Source organism: Tauraco erythrolophus, chromosome 4, assembly GCF_009769465.1.
Source record: "Tauraco erythrolophus isolate bTauEry1 chromosome 4, bTauEry1.pri, whole genome shotgun sequence".
Classification (NCBI taxonomy): Eukaryota; Metazoa; Chordata; class Aves; order Musophagiformes; family Musophagidae; genus Tauraco; species Tauraco erythrolophus.
In genome coordinates this window covers 67,272,976-67,297,765 of record NC_141468.1, presented here as the reverse complement: position 1 = coordinate 67,297,765, position 24,790 = coordinate 67,272,976, and the positions used below count along the sequence as shown (strand labels likewise).

General features: G+C 47.8%; 1 protein-coding gene across 1 annotated transcript in view; it reads right to left on the bottom strand.

Annotated features, from left to right (window-relative positions):
- The window catches only part of CREB3L2 (cAMP responsive element binding protein 3 like 2), an 81,653-nt gene extending 58,665 nt beyond the window's left edge, over positions 1-22,988 (bottom strand). Inside the window, exon 1 of the mRNA XM_086610376.1 lies at positions 22,881-22,988. Within this exon, the coding sequence (XP_086466502.1) occupies positions 22,881-22,988 (108 nt within the window). The remainder of the gene's footprint in view (positions 1-22,880) is intronic.
- Between the last annotated feature and the right edge of the window lie 1,802 nt (positions 22,989-24,790).

Sequence of the window (24,790 nt, the reverse complement as noted above, 5' to 3'; positions counted from 1 at the left end):
GGGGAAAGAGCCACTCAGAGGCACCCCAGGTGCTTTTTGCATAAAAACCCCACCTAGCCCCGGGATACCCGCACCCTTCAGACATGGCCCAAAAACTCAGACAAACAAGTTCTGGAAAAAAATCAGGAGAACAGCCCTGGTTTTAGATGACATTGCTCTCTGGCTTTCTGCAGGACTATCGCCCTCCCACGATGCGAGAAGCAGCCCTCCTCACCAGCCATTTCTGTTCACAGTAGGGGACAAGGTGCTCAACTCACCTTCCTCAGCAGTGTAAGCTATAACACCAGCACGTAAGGCCTGGGGACCTCTTTCCGAAGCAGCCTCTAGCAGAGACACCAAGACAGACAACTGGAAGTGGCGACAAAGGAAATTAACGCTGTGTCACAGCTCCCCGTCACACCTGTCACTGGACACGCTTTAAAATACGTATTTTAAATTCAAAAATTCTCAATGCCCAAATGTTACAGCTGTTCATCTTTCCTCAGCCATCAGAGCAACACCAAGAGCTGTGCTGCTAAGCCACTTATTTTAACAAACTAAGTAAATACAGCTTCTCTCATACCCAATACCACCCTTGGAAGAACCTGCATTTTGGAAACCAACAAAGAAAGACCAAGTGTGTGCCCAGAGTGGCTTCTGGGCTGCTTCGGCCCAAAGCACAGACACAAGACCTGTTGTCCTCGGAAAGAGGCAAGAGCATCCCCACAATTCACCCCACCAAAGCCCCAACCCTGCCCTCGTACTTTATGTTTAAATGTCAGTAACTGACGTGTTAAATTCCCCCTGGATTTACATTATCCCTTTGGTAGAATAAAACCGTACAGCTTCAACGGGTTTTGGTTAAAAGTTCCACACGCACGCAAGGCTCAACGGTCCCAGGGTTTCAAAAGCCTGACTGTTGGCACTGACCCCCACTCCTTCCCCACCAACCCAAAACGAAACACAGGGATATTTCTTGTTAAATTCGCTCCGCCGCAGGCGCACAGAGCGGAGCCTGTGCAGGCAGGGTGGGAGGCAGAGGTGGGCTCCCCGCCGGAGGAGAGCTGCGCTCGCTTTCCCTTTCAGGCGGATTTCTGAGGCTCTTTCTTTCTTCGGCGCAGCCTGTCCAAGGCACATAAACTGAGAAAGTGAGACGTTTCTAAGCAGAGGCAGGACCTTGGAAACCCCATTTCACCGCCCTGCGGGGAAAGAGCAATAACCCCAGCCTCCCCGCCACTCGTCAGCAGCTCCCCGGCAGAGCCCCTGCCCGCCACAGGGGCTGGCGGGGGTCCAGCCCACCCGGATACCGCGCCAGGAGCCTGTAGCTGCAGGAATGTCTGGGACCGGGCGCACGCAGCTTTTTTTAATAGCACACTTCTGCTTCCACTGTCTCAGGCTGTCCTGGCTGAGTATTTTTTGGAGGTTAGTTTCTTTTTTTTCTTTTTTTTTTTTTTTTTCTTCTTTCCTGCATTCTGCTTTTAAGTGGGGAGGCAGGCTAGTGCAATGGCATGCTCCTCTGCCTATTCTTAGGCTTCAAAGGGACACCCTCTAGGCTTGATGACCACAGTCTTCTCTTACCCTCATTTTTGTCTAACAGTTGTTTTTTTTCAAACTCTGAGAAGTCGGTTTTCTCTGTTGATAGCGATGGAGAAAGTAGGGCTCTCAGATGACACAAACCCGTGCAAACAGAACTGAAGGAACACATTTCAGAAAATCTCAACACGCCTGAAAACCCAGCATGTGGGGAGGAGTGTTACAACAATATCAAGCTATGAAACATACTTTGGCAACCTGTCTTTTACAGCTCAAGAGGCTAAATGCTGCCCATATGCAAGGGATGAGAGCACATCTTGAAAACTGAGCAAGTCCTGGCAAAGTCACATGCAAACTACTCCGATACGCCAGCTCTATCATTAAAACTCAGACTGAGCACAAAGAGGCACGTTCCAACTGCAATACTGAGTTTGAAGGCATCACACCAGATTTCAAATGCAGAAGGGTTGATAAACATGCAGTCTCTTAGACCCTGACCTTACATCCTATCTGTTTCACCAAAAAGTGTGGTTCAGCTGTCTCAGGCTCTTTTCGGCATCGGTACTCCACACAAAAGGGCATCACCAAGAAAATCCCAGTGTTGCTGTGTCACTGAATTTTGCGAAAAACCTGTTTAACAGGCATAATCTGCAGAGATGTGTGCCGTTCTGCCACAAACTGTGCTGGATCATTATTCATGTTCAACAGAAGTCACCATCCTTCCCAGAGGTCACCATTCTCTCAGAGAGGACAGCTTAACTCCACATCTGCTGCTCCAACCCAGTTCCATCAAGATGGACTTGAGGTCCACTATTCAACTAACACAGTCCACCTTGGCAGAGAGGTACAAGGGATCTATTCCAGGTTCAGTTATGCTCTAGCAGATCTAAACGAGCCAGCCAGGGGTCTAGTGTTCCCCAGTAGAGCACACTTAACCAGAGCCAAAGTCACTTGTTTATTTCTTGCTTTCTCTCCCGAGGGCGATTCCTGCCTTATTTCTGACCTGCCTGGCCGATCAGGACAAACCTCATTTAAGAGGTCAACTAGATTCCACAACTTTGTAACAGCTGCTCATTAGCAGCCCAAGCATTGAACCCTGCGCAATTCAAGCTCTCCCAGGTAAGATGGGATTTCTTCTATGCACCTCTCAAAACTGCATTGATTTCAGCAGCAGCCTGCCTCACAGAGAATTTCTTCTTGGACTGTGCTGCATCCAAGGTCTGCCTTTTAGCTGTGGCACTCCCCCAAAGTTTGATCCCTCCAACAATCCTTCATTACAAAGTCATCAAATCCAGAAGACGACAAAGAAGGTGTAGACCTGCTTCATGGGAAGCGGTGCAAACACTGACAACGGGGTAAAATTTAATCAAATCCTGCATGGCTTGTTCTTCTTGAGTGCAGATGCTCAGCCACATCTACTTACACTGCTTCTGAACCAATGTTGCTACCAGGTGAGACCAGCTTCCATGCACGGGGTTGCCTCTGTCTGCTCAGGCTTTGGCTCCCACCAAGGCAAACCAATTCGTGGACTCTCTTAACAGGATGATCATTTCATCAAAAGGAGTTTTCCTCCAAGAGCAAAAGTCAAATCAGTGGAAGAGAAGATCTTCACAAGAGATGTCCTTGTAGCTGCTGTCCTCTACAAACAGAATCATAGAATGGTTTGGGTTGGAAGGGACCTCAAAGATCATCTAGTTCCAAACCCCCTGCCACGGGCAGGGAAACCCTCCACTACACCAGGTTGCCCAAAGTCTCATCCAACATGGCCTTGAACACTTCCAGGGATGGGGCATCTACAACTTCTCTGGGCAACCTGTTCCAGTGCCTCATCACCCTCAGAGTGAAAAATTTCTTCCTTACATCTAATCTGAATCTCCCCTCTTTCAGTTTAAAGCCATTGCCCGTTGACCTATCACTACATGCCCTTGTAAAAAGTCCCTCTCCAGCTTTCCTGTAGGCCCCCTTTAAGTACTGGAAGACTGCGATAAGATCATCCCGGAGCCTTCTCTTCTTCAGGCTGAACAGCCCCAACTCTCTCAGCCTGTCTCCATAGGAGAGATGCTCCAGCCCTCGGATCATCTTTGTGGCCCTCCTCTGGACTCACTCCAGCAGCTCCATGTCCTCCTTGTGTTGGGGACTCCAGAGCTGAGCTCAGTACTCCAGGTGGGGTCTCACGAGAGCAGAGTAGAGGGGCAGAATCACCTCCCTCGACCTGCTGGTCACACTTCTTCGGATGCAGCCTAGGATACATTTGGCTTTCTGGGCTGCAAGCACACATTGCCAGCTCATGTTGAGCTTCTCATCGACCAGCACTCCCAAGTCCTTTTGCTCCGTGCTGCTCTCAATCCATTCTCCACCCAGCACTACCTTGCACAGAACACTGCTCCCTTTCCAGGTATTATGAACAACATAATTTGTGACTTAATTGCAACAGTTAACCCATTCTGGCTGAGGTCAAGTCCACAGAACTTCACCAAAGTGAAAAAAGCACTGACATTAAGAAAATAAAAATAATTGCATATTCTTGCAGCAGATCTTTTTCAGTGGTATGGGCAACTCTTCATTTTCTGTCATTATTCCATAAAACGCACCACTGAGGCATGTTAATACTTATTTTCCAGACAAGACAATGCAAGAAGCGAACTCAGAGTTGAGAAGCCTTTGAGATTGGAAATGCAACAAGAACTTGAGTGTTCCTGTACTGGAATATGTAAATCTATGTATAAGAATGCTTCGTCTTCAGCCCCAGGAAGAACCAAAACTCGTATAGAGAGTAGATGTCTTTAAAGGTTCCCCACAATGAATAAACTCCTCTTAAATTCATAGGATGAGTGACTTGAGCTCTATCAAAGACTTCACAAAATTTCTTTGTGTGAAGATGCACTTTAAAGACCGATTTCACTGAATTGTCATCCCATGATCACACCAGGAAAAATAGCAGATTGACTTGGACATCTTATCCAAGTTTGCACAGAGTTATTTCTAGCATCTCCACGGTGAACTGCTCTTCCTTAGAGTAGACTATGGGGCTCCTTATCCTTATGAGCTCATAGAATAGCCTAAAAGGTCTCGGGCTACAATGCATCCTGGTCAGGACGTACTGTCTCTTACAATGTTGCAACAACAAAATGTAACTGCCTAGTAGGATTTTGCAGGCTACTTACCACAACCCTGAAATCCCTGATGAGTGGAGCAGTCAGAACTACCATAAATCAGGAGAACCAATCCTGCAGGCTGTATTCAAGACCACCACTGCGAGCCCTGGGAGGGCCCTAGCAACGCTGCTTCCTCCAAAGTGTGTGCACACGTGTGTGCTGAGGGACACACGCACACACGACTATTCAAGCCTGCCAACTGAAGGGAAGATCTTCTTCTGGCATACGATGTTCCTAACTGCCATCAAAAAAAGATTACATGAGGCAGCAAAGTACTTCACGATCATTTACGATCGCCACAGGCAGCCTCAAACTGAAATATCTACTCATCTCCAGACTATTTGCTATCCATTAGACATGAAGTACCCAACTTGTTTCTTACTACAGAAACAATCCAGACAAGCAATTGGAAAAGAAAATTCAGCTGAGGTTCTTTTGGTAAGCAGCCTGACCACTGCAGTGTTTTCTTCTGGACTTCCATATATAGCTGTGACAACTGCAGTAAAATATTCGCTCGGCCGCCCTCCCATAGCCAGCCGAGTCTGTAACCACCCACCCACACCACAGATATACTCAGAAGTTACTGATCCCTCCCTCCCTATTTACACAGCATGACAAGCTGGGACGCCACTGCTGCAGCAGCGTTAGTGCTCCAGCCCTTCCACAAGATACCAGATCCGTGTCTCCTGAGTAAGGGGGTACCTACGCAATGCCTAAGGAATAGGACGAGCCACTTGGAAGTACACTGCTGTTGAATCTCGGATGCCATCCCGCATTGTTCAAGCTCACTATAGGATCAGAGCTGGCTGAAAACCAAAAACTCGTAACAGGAAGGATTATTTTAATAAACAGTTATTAAGTCACATTTTAAGCACTGCATATACAGGGTAGATTGCAAAATATTTCACGCTTCCATATTTTCTTCTTCACATATGCTCCCATCTAGCAAAATCCACAACATTAACAAGCAAGTTCTTCACCTTCCCTTATTGCTACGCATAATCATAACTAAGCAAAAGACGCACCTTCCACTTACAGATTCCAAAATTTGTTAAAGTTATCTAAGCTACAGTATTTAAACATTATTCTGTGTAAGTCCCACATTCTGGTATATTCTGTTTTGGACTGTATACACCCACTCTTTCCCCGAATTACAGAAATTGTCTCCAAAATACCATACAACAACAAAACCAACACACCTGTGGAGAGATCAAGGTTTCTTGCCAAGGCTGAGTGCACTCCTTCCCCTGGTGAAGTGGGAATGAAACTTGGATCTTCTGAGGTTTGCATCACTTTTTGGTAAAGGCACATTTTATCTTGTTTTTTTTCTTCCTTTAATCCTCCTTACCCCTGTAAGCCCAGTCAGAATCTCAACTAAAGCAAATTGGCCGAGCCAGCTTGCAGTACACTTTGTAAGTCAGCCTTTGACCAAAGCAAGCAATGAAGACCTCCTAGAGGTGCCTCCAACCAGCAGACCCAGCTTTCCAAAGTGGCATTGATACACATAACTGCATGATGTCTGCCAGAGAAAGATAAAAGAAAGCAAAATCTGTAGATAAAGATTCTGCTACTAAGTCGCAGGTTCATCACATATATACTAGAAACATGGAATAAGAGGAATTCAGCCTCATTTACCAATAACTTCTGTTTTAAATCAGATTACAGCCAGTTTCTACTTTCTTAATCCCCTTCCTGGTCAGTCCAACTAGTCTTTATTAAAGATTTAAGCTATGAGTCTCCTTGCTATTTTTTTTCCCCCAAATTCAGCCGAACTGACGGTTGTCCAGTCTTGCCCTGTACCCTCAGTCTGAACCCCCTGAAGAGTCCTCCAAACCTTAATTCATAAAGTGAGGAGATTCTCCTATTTAAACTTACTCAGCAGCAGCTGGCAGGCCTGGGCCAGATACGTGAAGATGTAACAACATAAGCTCCACAAGACAACCAGCATCTATCAGCAAGGTAGGGAGCAGAAGTGACACCCCTCTGCGGTTCAGTATTGAGCATCTTCCTGCACTGCAAGGTTTTTAGGGCAGGAATTGGCTGAAAACAGCACACATTTCTCAGTTGCTTGTCTACTTCTCTCTGCGCTTTTCTGGACCTCCTCAACAAACCCTATGGCTAGATCCTTTCCCAATAAAATACTAGAAGCCCTTTTTACTCCTCAGAGTTGTTATGCTTGTGCCTTTTCATATGAGCCTGTTCACCAGTTTGAGAGACTCTGCACTAGACAAAAGTGGAGAAAAGACCTAAACGATGCAGAGCTGCTCCTCACATAAAATTACAGAGAATAACATTTTATAATCTTGTTTTCTCTCACTGTCAGAGAAGGATGAAAAAACTCTCTTCCTCCTTTCCCCTCACCTTTTTTTGTTTGTTTGTTTTAAATGAACACCACCAGAACAGAAAGATTATTTGCTAAAAAGAAGACTCTGAGAAGTTAACACTGATCTTCAGCGTTTAAATACACTGTCTGTCAGTACCCTGCCCATAAGGTCCTAGTATAGAGGCCCCACCGTTCACTCCCTAAGCAGGGAACATCCCTGTTTGGCTTGGCTCAGCCTCCTGAAGTGCTGTGTCATTAACTGGAAACAGGCGGGTTTGCACGGAGCTTCCAAGAAGAGGCTTGGAAGAGCGATGCAACATAGGCACCCCCCCTCAAACCTAGCCAAGGAAAAACAGAGGGAATTGGGTCTTTGCTGGGTCCCCGGCTGAACTGAGTTGCAGCATGTTCTGGGAAAAGCGATATAGTTTTGTCTATATGTTTACTGATGGCTGGGGCGTAGGTGTCCCTATGGATTGCAAATGGGACTACCGAGCGCTGCGGTTAGGAGCCTGGAAGTGCTGCTTACGTTAACTGCGCCCTTGTACTTTACAAAAATCCTTCACAATCTGTTTAGAGACAAGAAGAAAACCATGACGGCTACCTCCTCTCTGTCAATACGAGACACTGCACCAAGCTACATGTAACCTCAGGGCTATTTCTACACCAAGCTCCTCTCCCCTCCAAAGTCCCGAGGAAGAGATCAGCGCCTGTATGGGTACAACTTGTCCTGGGGAAAACCCGCTCCAGCTTGAAAGGTTTCAAATATCTCTGTTTAATGCAAGAGCTCTGAAGCAAAGCATCGCACGGACACATTTTAGATGGCCACAGCTCTACCTTAAAGCTCACCAACACTGCAGCAGCTGCTAGCGACTAAGGTTTTGAAAGGGCTGTTTCCCAGCACCAGTCCTGCACAGCCGTTTCTCTTTGGTACGAATCGCAGACCACTGAAGTCACAGTCTGGTCTGCACACAACTCGCCACACTTCCTTGTCCCATTTGCCTCCAGGTTTCTTCACGTCCCTACTCAGTCCAGATTTTCTCTGGCATCTGCTCACTCGCTTCGGATCATCTTCCTGGCTGGGCCTTTGACTTACATTCCTTCCCTGCTGCTAGACTAAACTGACAGAGCGCAGCCTGCCTGGCTCAGACACAGACCTCGTGTCGGAGATCTACGCAGAAGCGCGAATAGAGATTTTTGGGACACCTGCCTGAAAATGCTCAATTAAGAGACGACACATAATTCAAGAAAAGTCCCCTCCAAGGCATTCTAGCAGTACTCTAAAAAGTCAGGCTCTTTTAAAAATCATTCCCTGTTCTTAAGCTGGGGGAAGGCAGGGGGGAAAGAGCTTTACATCTCACTTCTGCTTTTATTTCCATATTTTCTATTGTGTGTCTTGGCCATAATTCAATTGTCCAGCTCCCCACAGGCTGCTTCAGGGGTGAGGGCAGCAGCCTGGGAACAGCAAAACTGCCCGTCCATGTGGTTTCTACATGGCACACCTGGTCCAAGCAGAGATCTGGTCCTTATCTGCGAACCACATGCTGCAGTGCCTACTGTCGTGAGAAGCTCAGCTCCACTACATATGCCAAGAAGAAATCAGATAAGGCAGCTCTGCAAAGATAAACCTGCCGTGCAACAGTCGCGGGAGCGGGATAAGCACACCTCCAGGCACCTAGAGCGGTTTAAGGTGTTTCTTCATGTCTTGCACTATTGCTCCACTGCTGCAGGTTATCTTTCCACAGCAGAACAGCAAAGGCGGTCATAGGAGTGCTCCACTGCCTCGCAAATTAAGTAGTGCTTAAGGACAAGGGTTGCTCACCTATTCTGTCCCCAGACAGGTGTGAGCGGTGACTCCCAGCAGCACACGCGGCCTCAGCCTCTCCTGCTAGACCCTGACCAGCCTGATGGGATCATCAAGCTGAGGAGCTTCTTTCCCAGCCAGACAACTTCCCTGTCTTTCTAGACCTTCCCAGTCAGTGCTTCTCCAGGAGGCACCCAGTTCTGAGCAGCATGTCAGGAAGGGGCCACTTCATGAGCGCAGCAGTCATCTCCCTACAAACATCAACACATCACACGTGTGCTGGGAGCTTTATGCCAAAAGGAGAAGCAGCACTGCTTCGGAGAAGCTAGACACTCTCGTGGGGATCACTGTGTTTCCAATACAGCTTTTGGACATTTTCAAGCCACATCTGCTGTCCGTGCTATACCTAAATATTTTTCCTGCTAGCACATTCCAAAGAAAAATCAAAACAGCACTACAACTAGAGAAGGTTTTGCCATACCACGGAAGCAGTTTAAGGCAGTGTCTTCTGTCTGCCAGCTAACATACAGAGCATGTTGAGGAAGAAAAGTTACTCACCCCTCCCAAACATCCTCTGAACTCCAGATCATTTTCCAAGCCCTGATTTCCAATGTGCATTCATCTGTCCCGTAGATATAGACATATTTTTTGTTCCTAGACACAAACCTTGCTTCTGGATCATGGATTAAAATCCTGTCTGGTACCTTTTTGCAAAGAAAAAGGAAATTTATCCTCTGACACCAATTTTCCATTAGCAACTACTTCGAGTCCACCTTTTAATTTCAGACATTCTGTATTTTTCACACAATTTTTTAATCAATTCAATGAAATAAATATCCAACTACTTGCAAAATATCTCTATTTACTCTCAACTTTTTTTCATCTCTAAGAAGGAAATCAGGTTTGTCTGACTATATCTGCTTTTCATAAAATCCTACCTACTAGAGTTAAATCATATCTGTATCCTTCCACTCTCTAACTATAGAATCCTACAAGAGCTTTTCTGTAGTTTTAAATAGGTTTGGTACCAGCATCTCCAGTGCATAGTTTTTATTTCCTCCTCTTTACTCTTACTTAATCAATTTAATGTTTTCAGACATTTCCTCATGTTATCATGACCCAACAAAAATCAGTGTCAACAAGCCAAACTTCTCCTCTGGGATCTTTCAACCTATCTGGATTTTCCGTTATCCAGGTTTGTTAGTTCCAAGAAGTGTAACCTGATTACCAACAATGGTTAATTTTCATACTACATCATAAAAAAAGTCCTCTTTCCACCCTTACGCTTGCCAACATTGTCTTTTACCCTTGGATATTCTTAGCTGGTCATCATCAGCTCCTCTCTATTTCACACTGATTCTTTTTTACTCTTCTGTAGCCTGTATTACTTGAGGCAAAAAGGGAAAAGGTATTTTCAAAGGACATTAGCAGTTTAAAAAAGAAATAGCATAATGATAGCTTAAGATTCATAATCCCCTTCACAATAATGATAATTTTATTCCAAGAACAAAGCTCTGAAGGGACCCTGCAGCGAATACAATGATATTCATTATCTGTGTGTTATGAAATCACAGCTGAAACTAAAGTTTTTGCAGACTCTCTATTCTGGTACCGATACCAAAAATTACATTATATACATCATATGAAACTGAGAAAGAAGCCTCAGTAATATTAGTGTGAGCTTAACATAAACTGTTCTGATCATATCACTTCCACATCCTCTTCCAAACACCTGTCAAAGCAATGTTTTAATGCATTTAATGTTTTAAATCTTTCCTCATAAACCAGCTACTTCAATCACTTACTTTTGAAGTTGTTCTTTGAATTCTCCCAAATCACCCTCTCTTTCAGACATCCAAGTGCCAACAATTTAAAAGCCCACAGCCAAACTGTAGCATACTGACACCTACAAGCCCCATGTTTCCATGCATCTCCCCAAATTGTACTTTTCAACACCTCAAGCACTGCTACGGCAGCGGCACGGTTAATTGGCCATCCACAGTCATAACCCTGGCTCCTCTGATATACAGACTTTACAGCTTTCTGCACCAAGTAACTGCTTCAGTTGTTTCTCCCCTTGGCCTTCAGCAATGCAAGTCTCTGCAGATTCTCGTTTCTTATCTATATTTCTAACCTCCTTTTTCCTTCAAAATACCTGCAAATTTGAAACAAAATCAAATGAGTCCAGAAGTTATTTGTAGCTCCATCCGTGCCACCATATCTCATAACGTCCCTCTTAAACACTGAAGCCACATCTTAAAACCAAGTAAGTTTTTTTATCCCCAACTAATCTTGCCAAAAAGCTGTTCCAAGCAAGGCACTGAGGAGAGGGTTGTCTGTATGCCTCTCTTCCAGATCTTTTTCATTAAAGCTAAAAAAGACGTTCTGGACATGAAACACCTTTAATTTTAATTTTTCAGAAAAGAAATCAACACGTTTTACTGCACAGTTTTCAAGCGTCACTTTTTTGTTGCTTTTGATCTTGCAGATGTGTTTATAGTTGAGAAAAAACAGCAACATAAATTAACTCCATCTTTCCCCTGTGGTTTTGCAATGTATTTCTAACAACCCAACAAACAAGCAACAGCAATAAGGAAACATTCCCAAGTCCCAGAGCAGACTCCCTGCTGTGCTTTTTCAGCAGAGAAAGATAATAGCCTATAGGAATTCAGCTGAAATTTTGCTCTCAATTAGTACAGCCAAACAACAAGCCACAAGTCACCCTGGGCAAGAACAAAAGTAAGACTTTTCTTTCTCTTTTAGTCCTTCTAAGTGGCAGCTCCTACTGAAAGCCACTAGAAGCAAACCAGCCGAATAGAAACAGAACTGCAAAAGCACCGAGGCACGAGTTGGAGACAAGTTTTGCATTCAGAAAGCTCACGCCTTAAAAATAGTGCCAAAGCTCATTTCTGCCAGGCCTCCTGCTTTAGGGAGTCACGTCTGAGCGGCACCTTCCAGCTGCCGGCAGGGCGAGCCAGTCGGGCACCCCGAGGGCAGGGCTGTGACACAGCACCCTCACACATCTGGAGCCCTCCTGCAGCCGTCAGCACCCACCCTCCCGGCTCGCTAGAGAGCTGGTGTCATCGATTTGATAACCACAGGCAGGAGCCTCCCAGGGAGTCTCTGCGTCGGCTCTTTCAGGGGTGCTGGGAGGGAAGGGGGAAGACACGCAGGCATCTGTCTGGAGAGGCGAGGAAGGAAATGGTTTTGGACAAGAGGAAGGGCAGATGGTGTGCAGCCAGCCAAAATGGACATCCCTAGCAGAGTCCTTAGCCCCCACAACACTTCACCAGGGAGTGCAGAAGGCATCAGAGGGGTATGTAGGCAGGGTCAGTTTGGTTTCTTTTCTTCAATTTGAAAAAAAAAACCTCATCTCTTGTGTCTGCTCTCTGAAGAATAGAGCTTACCAGCCTTCTACAAACACCATACCAGTCCCAGCCCTGAATTATGCACACAGCTGTGTGGGGGGGTGCAGCGGAGAGGAGGAGGGGAAGGGAGCTGCGGTGCAGGAGCTCGAGCAAGACATATCATCACTGCTGATGACTAGGCGAGTCACACCCGTGATGAGAAAGACAGATGTTCTGCAGAAAGTCAGCCGCTGCCTCATATTATTAGGTATGAAAACAGACAGTTTAGACATCATATTTTCCTCAGTCTTCATCCTTTGATAGCCAGAACAGACCCAAGAAAGACAGGTATCTGTTTGCTAGCAATAAGGACCTTCTTATCCTTGGTTCTTCCTGAAGACGTTCACCTGTCTGTACTACCACAAGGGATTCCCCAAAGGCAATAGTCACATCGCTGCTTCTGCTGTGAGGAGAGCTGGAGGAACAGATCAGCTCTTTACTACTCTTAAGCTTTGGCTCTATACATACTCATACAATCTCTTCAGAAGCGAGAATATACATTTTCAGATAACCCACACAAAATCACATCAGAGGCAAGCCGATTACCGAAGCTGACAAAAGAACCTATAGGAGAACGGGGAAAAAAGCAGTCTTGGGATAAGATCCCTTCTACATGAAATTTGCTGCCGGACTGCAGCGGTGAAGGAACAGAGACCTGCTTGGTATTCAGGGCTTGGGTTTGTTTATTTTTTTTGTTGGCTGTTTTTCAGGTTTTAGGTCTACAACAACTCCTCTGAGCTAGTCACACAAGCTACTATCCAGGGTGGTCTCTTCCCACACCTACAGTTTCAGAGTTAGCTACAAAAAGGAAATAACACAGGTAGTAGCCAATCCTTATGGATGTGAGGTTGCACAGCACAGCTCTGGCTGGAAGGGGCTCAGGTGGTCTCTAGCCCAGCGTCCTGCCTAAGCAGGGTCAGTGCTAAGCTCAGACTAGGTTACTCAGGTCTTTATCCAGTTGGGTCTTAAAAGCTTCCAAGGATGCAGACGGTGCAGCCTCTCTGGGCAGCTTGCTCCAGTGTTCAGCTATCCTCACAGCAAAGTCATTTTCCCTTACCATTCCGAACTACTCTCATTTCAGTTGATGTCCATTTTCTGTCATTCTCCTGTCATACAGTAATGCAAAGAGCCTGGCTCTTTTTTCACTCTTTGCTACAGATCTTCGCATCACAGCATCCAAACTTTGGAGAAGGAAAACTAAATGGGATGCTCCAAATCTCAGCAGTTTAAAGATGCTCTCCTTGCTTCACATGCTAAAAAGCATGTTCCCACAGCTGAAGGCCCAGCTTGCATCTAAAATCAGTGGCAGTAGTCGATAGCTTTGGTGCAGAACAAGGACATGTGACCTTTCCCTTCTCTACTCGAGATTAGCCCATCTCACATAGGAAGAACACACCTTAACCTCTGCAGCCAACCTCCACTGCAGCAAGAGCTGGGAGATGAGTGCTCCAGAATGTCACCAAACAGCCAGGGCTTGTCCTGCAGGAGAGAAGCTCACCCAGCATGTACAGCTCCAGGTAAGCCACTAAAGCGTATCAGCAATATTGCTTTTTGCCCCTACCCTACAGAAGGGAAGCCTTCACCAACACTGACTCACTTCCCTGCTCCATCTCTGCTCAGGACACATTGGACTTCACAAGAAAGGAAGGCTGAAGGTCCCATGCCATGCGTTTGCCCAAGGCTCCCTAAGAGGTTATCAGAGCAGCCTGGTCTCTATTTCTCATCCCATATGACTAACAGATTGCATGAAAGGACAAAGTCAGCCCCAGCGTGGCTGCAGGCAAATGTTTTTCCTTGGCAGAGAGGAAAGAGATGAAGTGGGTGTCACATTTTTCCATTAGATTTTTGCCTGTCACCACAGCAGAGCCGGATCACATACAGAAGATTGAAAGACGGTTAGCGGCAGATGGCAAAAAAAAAAGTAAGTAGTTTCCAAGACACAGTGAAGGAACAGAAAGGTCACTGGCACTATTAAGCTACATATTTGGATGATGGCAGCTATGGGGACAGCTCCAGTAATTCAGGTCTATCCCATTTAACCAATCTTTTCTTACTTTCTCACGTTGCCATCTCTGCTTCCCAATTTGCCCTCATCAGAGGGAGCACTCCGTATTTGACAGAGCATTTTCATCCTCCCTGCGTGCATTTAGCACTGATATAACTCAATTGAGTGACTCTCCTTTCTGCGGTCACAAGCTGCATTTGACAGCTCACAGACAGAGACAATTACAGTCCCTGTGACAAAGAGCTCAGCATCTCAGACTGGAGACAGCGAATGCAATGCCCACCTCTGCTACGCCTTATTAAACCTCACCATTTTTGACCTGTCTTCTTTATTGCCTATTACTTGCTTAAGTGAGGTGAAAGGGTAACTTATTTGCCAATAAAAATGTGGCCCTAAGCCAAGCTTATGTTTCACACACTGTTTCTGTCACTTTTATACAAGACAAACAATTGAGCATCCAAGACAGCCTCCACTTTTCACCAACACTTGGCATCACGGAGGGGTGGCAATACTATTGACTGGATCCAACATTGGTGCTTCTTTGAACCTCAAGTCTCTCCATTTCTCTGCTACATATCCACACTCTTCTCAAACAATACTTTTTCCTCCTGATCCTTGAACAACTGCCTCCTCCAGGTAATCCCCTTTCTTTCCAGTGACATCCAGTCCTGGATACAATAGTCCACTGGTATCAAATAAATACACACATGCACACATCAGGATTACATCTAAGCACAACCTATAAAGCTACACAGACTATTCCCACCACACATTACTTTAGCCCAAAACGCAGTTCCACCACTCTTCCATCAGCCAAATATTCCTACCTGCCCTCTCACGTCAGCACCGGTACCTGGGCTGCTACAGCATAAGCTGCGTCACAGAACTGATACCCCTTGAAAGCTAATTTCTTGCAAGAAAGTCATTTTACAACTGGATGAGCTCCCAGGCAGCTGCCACAACAGCCTGCAGACACATCCAGGTGCAGAACTGCACTGTCAGGTCTTGTCATCCAGAAAAAACACAGCCAAAGGGCATCCAGAAAGCGTGATTTCTCATCTCCATGATTCACAGGGAGATGAATAGGAAGCAACAGCAGAAATGAACATGCCCTCCCTGAAAAAACAGATGCAGAGCTCTATCATGAGAGGCGCCCTCGGGGAGCCACCCAGAACCCATCTCTCTCGGAAAAAGGAGAGCTGCACTAGGAGGAATTAAAGGGAGGACCTCGTAAGCTGAGGGTAGGCAGCCTATGAGCAATGCCACCAAGCTAGGTTAGTCACCCTATCTGACTGGCTGTCAGTAACTGCTGAAGTCTCACCTGCAAAACAATCCTTGTCTGAACAGAAGAGAAGCAGCCCAAGACCGAGGAAAATAGATGACGGATGTTTAAACCCAGTGTTACAAAGTGACTGGCAAACAGCTTTTGGGAATGCAGGGAGGAAGGGGCACAGACAGCACTGAAGGACAGCAGGGCCTGATAACCAGTACTGGGATACAGCACAAAAAAAGCAGCGTTTATCTGCGAGTGGAAAGCCAGCAAGATAACTTGCCCAGACAGAGACAGAAGGCTCCTTTCAAAGCACCATCTCTTCACTTTCAAAGCAACAACCAAACATCTGAGAAGTACCTCTGTAGCTGAGGCACTGAGAGAAAACGAGCCTGCAGAGACACAGACCACACTGCTCTTTGGAAGGATGAGTAGCCAGCAGGATGCAGCACCAGCTGGGAGCCTCAGTCCTTACTCAGAGTCCTGGACAAGTCTTCAGCCCCTGCACAAGCAGGGCCATGGGAGCTGTGTAGCTGACAAGGTGCTAGCTCACGAGGCAGACATCCCCCTGCTCCTGCCGAAACAAAGCTGAGCACACACACTCCAGCCTAGATAGAATCATAGAACGGTTTGGTTTGGAAGGGACCTTAAAGATCATCCAGTTCCCACTCCCCTGTCACAGGCAAGGATGCCTTCCACTACATCAGGTTGCTCAAAGCCTCATCCAAACTGGCCTTGAACATCTCCAGGGATGGGGCATCTACAACTTCTCTGGGCAACCTGTTCCAGTGCCTCACCCCCCTCATTGTAAAAAATTTCTTCCTTATATCTAATCGAAATCTAGACCTGCAAAAAGCCTGTTAAGGGAAGCTTACAAGCTCTCCAAGCCCAAGGGCACTGTCTTGTGTCACCATAGCACGGTACTACCACACACAGAGGCTCCTAAAGCGCTGAAGCAGTTTTATTCTGCAGTAGTTACTTCCCTCCCACATCCACCAGACAGCTCAGACATAAAGTGGCTTTGCCAGGTGGTGGTAGAGGTGACAGCCCCACAGCAAGAAGCAGAGACAAGCTAAGAGACAGACACAGCTGGTGGTACATTGGTCAACAGCTTCTTTGCTTTATTTTTATATTTATTTTATATTTATTTTTATTTTGTTTGGCACAGCTGGCATGAAGATGATCTGATCTCACAGCGTACAAGCGAAAGCGTGAAGGCAGACTTGCAGAGGAGGAGAAACAAAGGGCAAATGAACCGCTGCAGCTGAAATCAGTGCATCAGAGAGCAAGAGGGACAGCAAAAGATCAAATCCAACTGCACATCTCCATCTGGGATCTGCATCTAGTCAGACTGGCCCCCTCCACAGACACAGATGATCCTAAAAAGTGAGACTGCTTTAATAAAAAAACTGGTCATGCGTCCCCATCCCACTCACCCACCCCTCCTCGATAATGGAAACTTACTTAACTCCCAACTATGAAAGACTCCAAAGAAGGGGCTCTTTACAGTGTGAACAAAGACCTACAAAGAGCACAAGTTCCCCCGCCGTCCCTGTAGATAAGTTCAACAACTCCAGACACAGGAAAACCCTGTCTGGTAACGCCGTGAATGAAATTCCTTTACCCCAGCTATTGCACACGACCTGCTCCACGCTTAACGACTGGCTTCCCAAAGTAAGGAAACATTTACAGAGGACAGTGCACACCAGTCACATCCATCAGGAAAAAAAAAAAATAGTATTTTTGTACATTAAACGCTGGTTTATTCTTATCTACCATGTTTCAAAGTCAGTCCCAGGACAGACTAACACTTTTTCCAGCTCCCATCCTCGCTGTAGTTCAAGCACTTCACTATACAGTTACAGCCAGTCCAAATGAAACCAGTCAGTAACTCAATATCCTCATTTTCCTGATTTAAACTGTCAGAAAATGGGAGCATAAAGTTTCAAAGTATCCCACATGTGTTCATCTCAGCTTTTAGAAGAACTGCAGATCATTTAGACCCATTATGACTACCTGACATATCCCTTAACAAACAGAAGTTTGTTATTCTTATTTAAATTTGGGAAGAAAACAAGGGGGGAAATGGCTTTTAGTGTGAGGCACTGAATACAACTAGTTCGTTATTCAGCAGTTGTGATCCTGATTATTTTAATTTTTTTTTAATACAAAAAGTCATTCTCAAAATTTAACACTACTACTTTGTACAAAATCTGTATACAACTATTTAAAAACCTCACTTTCATATTTCCCTTGTTTACTGGAAGATTTTGGCAAAATCCTTGAAAGTACTGACTTCTACAGATATTTCACCTCAAGTTAGCTGTCTGGTTCTCTGTATGCAGGTGTATAGAGAAGAAAGAATGAGAGATTTCAGCTTTCTTGTTAATGGGCAACAGGCCAAACCCCACTTTCAAATAAATGAAGTACCTTCCTCTCCATCAAAAAAAAAAAAAAAAAAAAAATCAAACCATACAGACGCCAGACTTTACAGGGAGCTACATGCAGCCACCACAAAATAAGACACAGCCAGCTCCACATCCACACACGCTGTGGTAACCGCAACTTTTAATTAAATACACGCAGATTGTAAAAATCAAGCACTGTCATCCATTTAAATTAACCATCACCACTGCTGTACTCTGAAAACTAGAGGCAACCCCTGGCAGCTCGTTCAGAGGCAGCATTTCTGCAGAAGTCATCAGAACACGAAGTAAGAGCGACCATCGTTTTCGTGGCAGAGGAAATGAGTCATGGCAGGCTCCCGCTGAGGTTCACAGGCTTCTAATGGGCAATTTTTATCTGAGGAAAGCAGGGCGGCTCAAAGTTTCCCCAGCTCATCTTAGATGAGGATCACAACCCTGAACTCCGGCATCACTAACCTGCAAGGGTGGAGCGTTTTGGTTTTGCTCTCAAAGGGACACAGCAATTTGGTAGCTGAGGCCTGGGACGCCTCCTCTGCTCATGCCAACCTATGCTGCACCCACGTTCCAAGGCTGAGCTGCCCACAGCATCATCAGTGACATGGCAACAGGCTTGTTGAGCTCAAATACCACTCAGACAATGACATCAGCAATGTGGTATTTGAGGCACTTAAATTTTTTCATATGAGCTTCAAGTTCAATAGTCAGGCTCTTTAAAGAATACGCAATTTGGGCTACTTCGCATTTGAAGTACCTTCCAGTTAACCACTCATCAACAAGGCACTCAGGATACAACATCTGGGAATTTAGTCCTAAATATTTAAGCCAGCCACTGTCCCCCCATACCTGTAGGGCAGGTGCAGTTCTACACCTGCCACGCCAAGATCACAGTCATACCTACATTCAGCTGCATTTTGCTACCACCTGGAAGCAGCAGCCAGCAGCTAATGTGTTAAAATAATCATGAAAACGTGGCGGGGGGAAGACTGCCTCCTCAGCATTAAATAAAGAGGTTTTAAATGTCAAAGGCTCATAAGAACCATCTGCTTTTCAGCGGCCATCCAGCAATGGGACAGGTAGTTGGCATTTCACAGCATGTTTGTCAACAGACTTATCCATCTGCATCAGATCTGGCATTTGTCACTAAAAATGCTGTCCCATCTGGGCCACATACAGCCATGGATCAACTCCCAGTGGAGACCCACGACTGCAAGCGGAGCTCTCCCACTCCAAGCCTGCCTGTGTGTTACGGGAAGCAACAGCAGCAGCACGAAGGTACGGAGTTTGCAGCCTGGCCACACTTCTGCTCCCTTTGGGTAGCAGCAGGCTTTGTGCTTCCCTTCTGCTCAACTGCCAGGAAAAAGAAAAAGCATCTAATAATAATAATACCTTGCACGATGCCAGGGTACTTTACTACCAACACACAATCGGAATGAGCTACAGGGCATATGAAGATTACATATACAGACACATCACATATGCCATGAATGCACCTCTGGGAAACCATTCAACCTTTTCTTAGATGGGAAATCACTCTGGAAAAATAACTGCCATAAAGCTATCTGGCACCCAGGTGATTACTAGAAGCCATGAAGACTTTAATGAGCCACCTCAAGGCCTGCTGCTGCCTGCCAACACCAGAGCTGAGCTCCTCGAGGTCTCAGTTTCTCCCAGCACAGCCGATGACATCATCGACAGCACCGGTGGAGCGAGGGACTTACGCTGCTGCAGGCGCTGATGAAATCATCAGCTGTTAAAGGGAAACGTAAATCCCCAGGAGGCTGTATTTCAGCACTGGTAATTAAGGCAGGCTGGAGCAGTTTAAAATAGAGGTCAACTATTCGAGTGCATGCATACTTTCACACTTGTCTACTAGTTTCAAACCAACCAGACCCAGGAATAGCTTTTATGGTCGTAAAAAGGTTAAAATTTAACTTAAAATACACAAAAGGCAGCTGGCACAGAATTCTCACCCTTGCCTGCCTACGCACATGGGTCCAACTGATGAAGGACACAGATCCTTCTTCCTGCTTGTGAGCTCTCCCCTCAGTCATCATCATCTCCTTCCTCCCTGTCAGTCCAGCTCACACTCCTAGGGCTGCATGACCATCCCAGGCACCTTTCCTAAGCCCATGTAGAAGTTTTCTGGAATACAGACTTGCGCATCCAGCTACAGGACATTTCAGGAGTGTTCAAAGACTAGAAGATGCTATAGGGCACATGTTCCTCAGCTGTGAGGCTAACAGCACAGGCAGTGGGCACTCATGCAGATAAAGTGTAGGAAGGTCTCATCATCACCTTGATCTTTTCAGAAACACCCTGAAATAAGTTTACAAACACAGCAGAACCAGCTGGATCAAAACAGTCCTCCCAGATGGAAAGCATAAGCCAGGAGAAGAGGAGATGTTTCATCTAGACGGATTTTGTTTGTTTTGTTTTTTAAAACAATTCTATGAAGTTTTGACCACAGGTAAATTGAAAACTTGCGTTTCATGATATCGGGCAGAGCATTTTCCTCCACACCGCAGGATGCACTTTGAAAGAGTTCAACGGGCAGAAACATGTGCTTTACCATCCTCCCCAGAGAACGATAATTTCAGAACACTTCCCTTTTTTCCTTCCAAGATCCTAATACCCCACTACACCTACTTTACGCATAGCATTTCATTGCTTTTATTTTTAACTGATATGTTCTTTCAGAAGAATTCCAAAAACAACAAAAGAAGATAAATTGATTTCACACTTTTTATTTGAATTTAAGGTGGTCTAAAGTAGTATTAAACTTAAAATAATCTCATCCAAAGAAAAAACCACACACAAACAAACATTACTCTCAAAGGAGGGTCACAGACCAAGATTTTGCAGATCCAGCTATGTACTGCCTCTTGCATAACACACATCATTGTAGCATTCGAAGCTTCAAATTCCCAATAAAACCTGAAAACAGCAGATGGAAAAGCACCGCACTTCCGTCCACCAGACAGCAGGATGTTTTCTTTGTCAAGCTACGGTTAAAACCAAGTCCCAAGCTCCTTGAAATAGGACAGAAAATGCACATCTGTGTCACTACAGCCACAAGTTCTAGCCCAAGTGCAAGATCTCCTTCAAGGCACTGATTGAAAAAATATGAAACTATAAAATAAGAAAACAAAAGTTAAGAGTGGCAACTTGATACTTATCACAAGGATCCAAACAAAGCAGGAGGTAGTATCCCAGTACAACTGTAAAATCCAAGCAGGAGCACTCTCCAAGGGGCCTCTCGTTTCATTCACAACGTTCCTCTTAGTCTCATTAAAGAAAAAAAAAACACCAAACCACAAGAAAACAGCTGTTTGAAGGAAAAGCTTTCCATTGTTAAGTGTTCCTGCTGGCTCTTTAAAAAAAAACCCCAACCAATCCACCGTAACATATGATTGCTTTTCCCCGGGTCTACCAGAAGACACACATTGCGCAAGAAGGCCCAAGAATCTTCAAAAACAAAGAAGCCAAACAATGTTTAAAGACAGTCACGCCTGCCGCAGGCTTGCTTCCTGCTGAAACGGGGTTTAGAGCTTGTGACGGACACAATCCCGGATCAGTAAGGCCATCGTGTCCCGCATGCAACAAATTCCCTTGTTTACCTGTCAAGACTAACACCACGATCTCCAGACAGCACCAGCACGCTGCCTCCCGGCTCGTCGTGTTGCAGGAACACCGTTGCTCCCACAAGAAGAGGTCGGTCCCTCTCTGTGGGGCAACTGTATTCACACATCACTCTCTTAGGTGCAAGAAAGAAACGCAGAGCGTGCGCCAGCACCTGCCCAGCACCGTTCGTCAGGCACTCGGCCACATGCTGGTCACCACCACCATGTTACACCAGGTCTCCGTTCGAGCACGTGCTCGACAACTGCACTAAGCTTGGCTGCCCCGGGCTTTGCACAAACAGTGGACTAGAGGAGGCTCCCGTGCACGCTGTCCCGAAGTCGTCCAGCTCACTTCCACTTAGGATTTGCACCTACACAGTTTTATAAAGTTGCGTCTCTGTGCTTGAAAAAAGCCTCCAGATTAACAGATAAACAAGAAAGCAGAGATAACAAGATGCATTTCCTTGGGACTGTCCTAACTATGCATTTTGCACAAGCCAAAATATGGGGAGCCCAGTCAAAAAAAAACCCAAAATAAAATCATGAAAGCTTCATGCGCTGGCCCTCAAAGCCACTCAAGCAAGGATTTCACCAATGTCTTTCAAAGACCCCCATAGCATGCCTACGGGACAGTTAACTTTTCCAACACTCGCACGATGGCCAACAGCCAGGCTCCAAGCGCCGGGGAAGGAGAACCCCTCCGTTCACGATGTCCGTCGCTGCCTGCCAGGACAAACCGGGACCTTCTGTCACTTCCTTCCTGTGCTGGGGGAGACCGGGGAGGGGGACGGCGCCTGGAAGAGTCTCACTGTGGAGGAGGAGACGCGGCCAGCGACTCTTGATGGGACCCCCAGGAGAAGCAGGCAGCGCTCAGGGGGAAGAAGGAGTCCCGGCTGGGAGAAGGGCTGCCCGCCCTGGGGAGGCGGCGAGGCCCGGGCTTGGCTCCCGGCCTGGCAGGGGCACGGGGAGCGGCAGGCGGAGCGAGGGGCGCGGGACCCCGAGTGCCAGGAGCTGCCAACGGCTGCGCCCGGCCGCGGAGGGGAGGAAGTTATGACACTCCGGCGCCAGCGCCGGCCCGGGGGCACCCCGCTCCCCCGGGGAACCGGAGGAGCGAGAGGAACGAAGTGGGGGCGGCGGGCGAGCACCTGTTGGCCGAAGGCAAACGGACCCCCGCGCCCGCTGGGACACCCCGGTCCAAAGGGAGGCCAAGGCCGCCCGGAACGAGCCCTGCCACGGCCCCACGGAACGCGGCCGCCCACAGCGGGGCGTCTCAGCCATCCCACCCCCCGCCCTCCCGGAGGCTCCGACCGGCCAGGCGCCTCCAGGAGCCCCCCAGCAGCTGCACCCCCGCCGCTCCTCACCGTGTGGCACAGCAGGGTGTCGGGGTCGGCGGGCTCGCAGAGCTCACTCAGCTTGCGGTCCCAGTGCAGCAGCGGCGGCTGCTCCCCGCCGCTCTCGCACACCTCCATGACGGCCGAAAGCAACGGGGCACCTTCGCCGGCCGACCCGCCGCCCCCCTGCCTGCCCCCTGCCCACCCGCGGCAGCTGGCTCACGCCGCGCCGCCCACTCCCATGGGCCGCGGAGCCACTCGCCCGTCGCTCCCCACTCTGCTGCCGGGCCCAGCTCCGCGCTGAAACCGCGTCCCCGCTACCGTCGGGACTGTGCGGGAGCCGGGCCGGGCGGGTCACCCCCGCCAGCTGCGTGCCGCGCCCCCCCACCGGGCCCCGGGCCCCGCCCACGCCTGGCCACGCCCACGCCGCCGAGGCCGCCAATCGGGGGCGAGGAGCACGGCCGGCCGGGGGGCCGCGCCCCAATCGGCGCTCGGCGCTCGGCCCCCGCACGGCTCCAGCTGTGGAATGTGGGCGGGGGCTGCCCAGGTGCGTCACGGCGGGGGAGGAGACCCCTGTGCTCCGCGCGGCCAATGGAGCGCCGGGGCCGCCAGGAGCGACGTGGGCGCCAGCCAACGGGGCAGCGACAAGACTGCAGCCGCCGCGCGCCGCCCCGCCTCCGCCGCGTCGGCTGTGTGAGGGCGGAGGGCTGCGGGACGGGGCCCGCAGCCGGGGCTCGGGCGGGCGCGTCATGGTGCTTGCGGGCCCGGACAGCTGCCTGCCGCGGACCCGCCTGGCGGCAGGGCACCGCGGCGCCTCCCGGGGGCGGTGCGACCCCCGCTGGACTCTTCCCCTGTGCCCGCGGCCCCTTCTCCAGCGGTTCGGCTTGGTCCCTCAGCGTGGCCCCTGCGGTGTCCGGCCCCGCTGCCATGGTCACCGCGCCCGGCTGAGGCAGCTCAAGGGCTTCTCTGCCCGCGGGAGGGAGCGGACGCGCCGGTGGAAGGCGGGCGAGGCCGGCCTTGCTTCAGTCACTAGGGGAGCGTTCAGAGGGAACGGCCCGGGGCAGCCCGGGCAGCCCCCAGCCTGCCGCCATCCCCTCACCGCCAGCGCTGCCGTTGCCGGGTTCAAATAAAGGGGGTTTGGGTGGTTGAAGCTACCAGCCACTTGGTCTTTTGGTTTAGTTAAAAAGGAGTCATGAAAATCAGAAAATTATTTGATACAACTGAGCGCAGTTCACCTGTTTATTAGAATCATAGGATCATAGAATGGTTAGGGTTGGAAGGGACCTCAAAGATCATCTAGTTCCAACCCCCCTGCCATGGGCAGGGAAACCCTCCACTACACCAGGTTGCCCAAAGCCTCATCCAACCTGGCCTTGAACACCTCCAAGGACGGGCATCTACAACTTCTCTGGGCAACCTGTTCCAGTGCCTCACCACCCTCAGAGTGAAAAATTTCTTCCTTATATCTAATCTAAATCTCCCCTCTTTTGGTTTAAAGCCATTGCCCGTTGACCTATCACTACATGCCCTTGTAAAAAGCTCCTCTCCAGCTTTCCTGTAGGCCCCCTTTAAGTACTGGAAGGCTGCTATAAGATCACCCCGGAGCCTTCTCTTCTCCAGGCTGAACAGCCCCAACTCTCTCAGCCTGTGTTAAAGACACATCACAACACACCTTGTAAAAAACCTGAAGTTTTGCAATGAACTGCACTTCAAAACTCCATGCAGCTGTGACACGTACATCAAGTACTCTGTTGACTGACTGATAGCATTCCCAGAGTGCTAATCAATCAGCAGTCAAAATAATCCCAGTCAATGGGAAATTAAAATATTTTAAGATTTGGTTTCATGCCAAGCCAGGAAAACACTGACATTTCATCATTCTTCAAAAACGAAAGATGCCAAATCTTTACGATTCAAGAAACCGGGCATTGTTCAGTGCT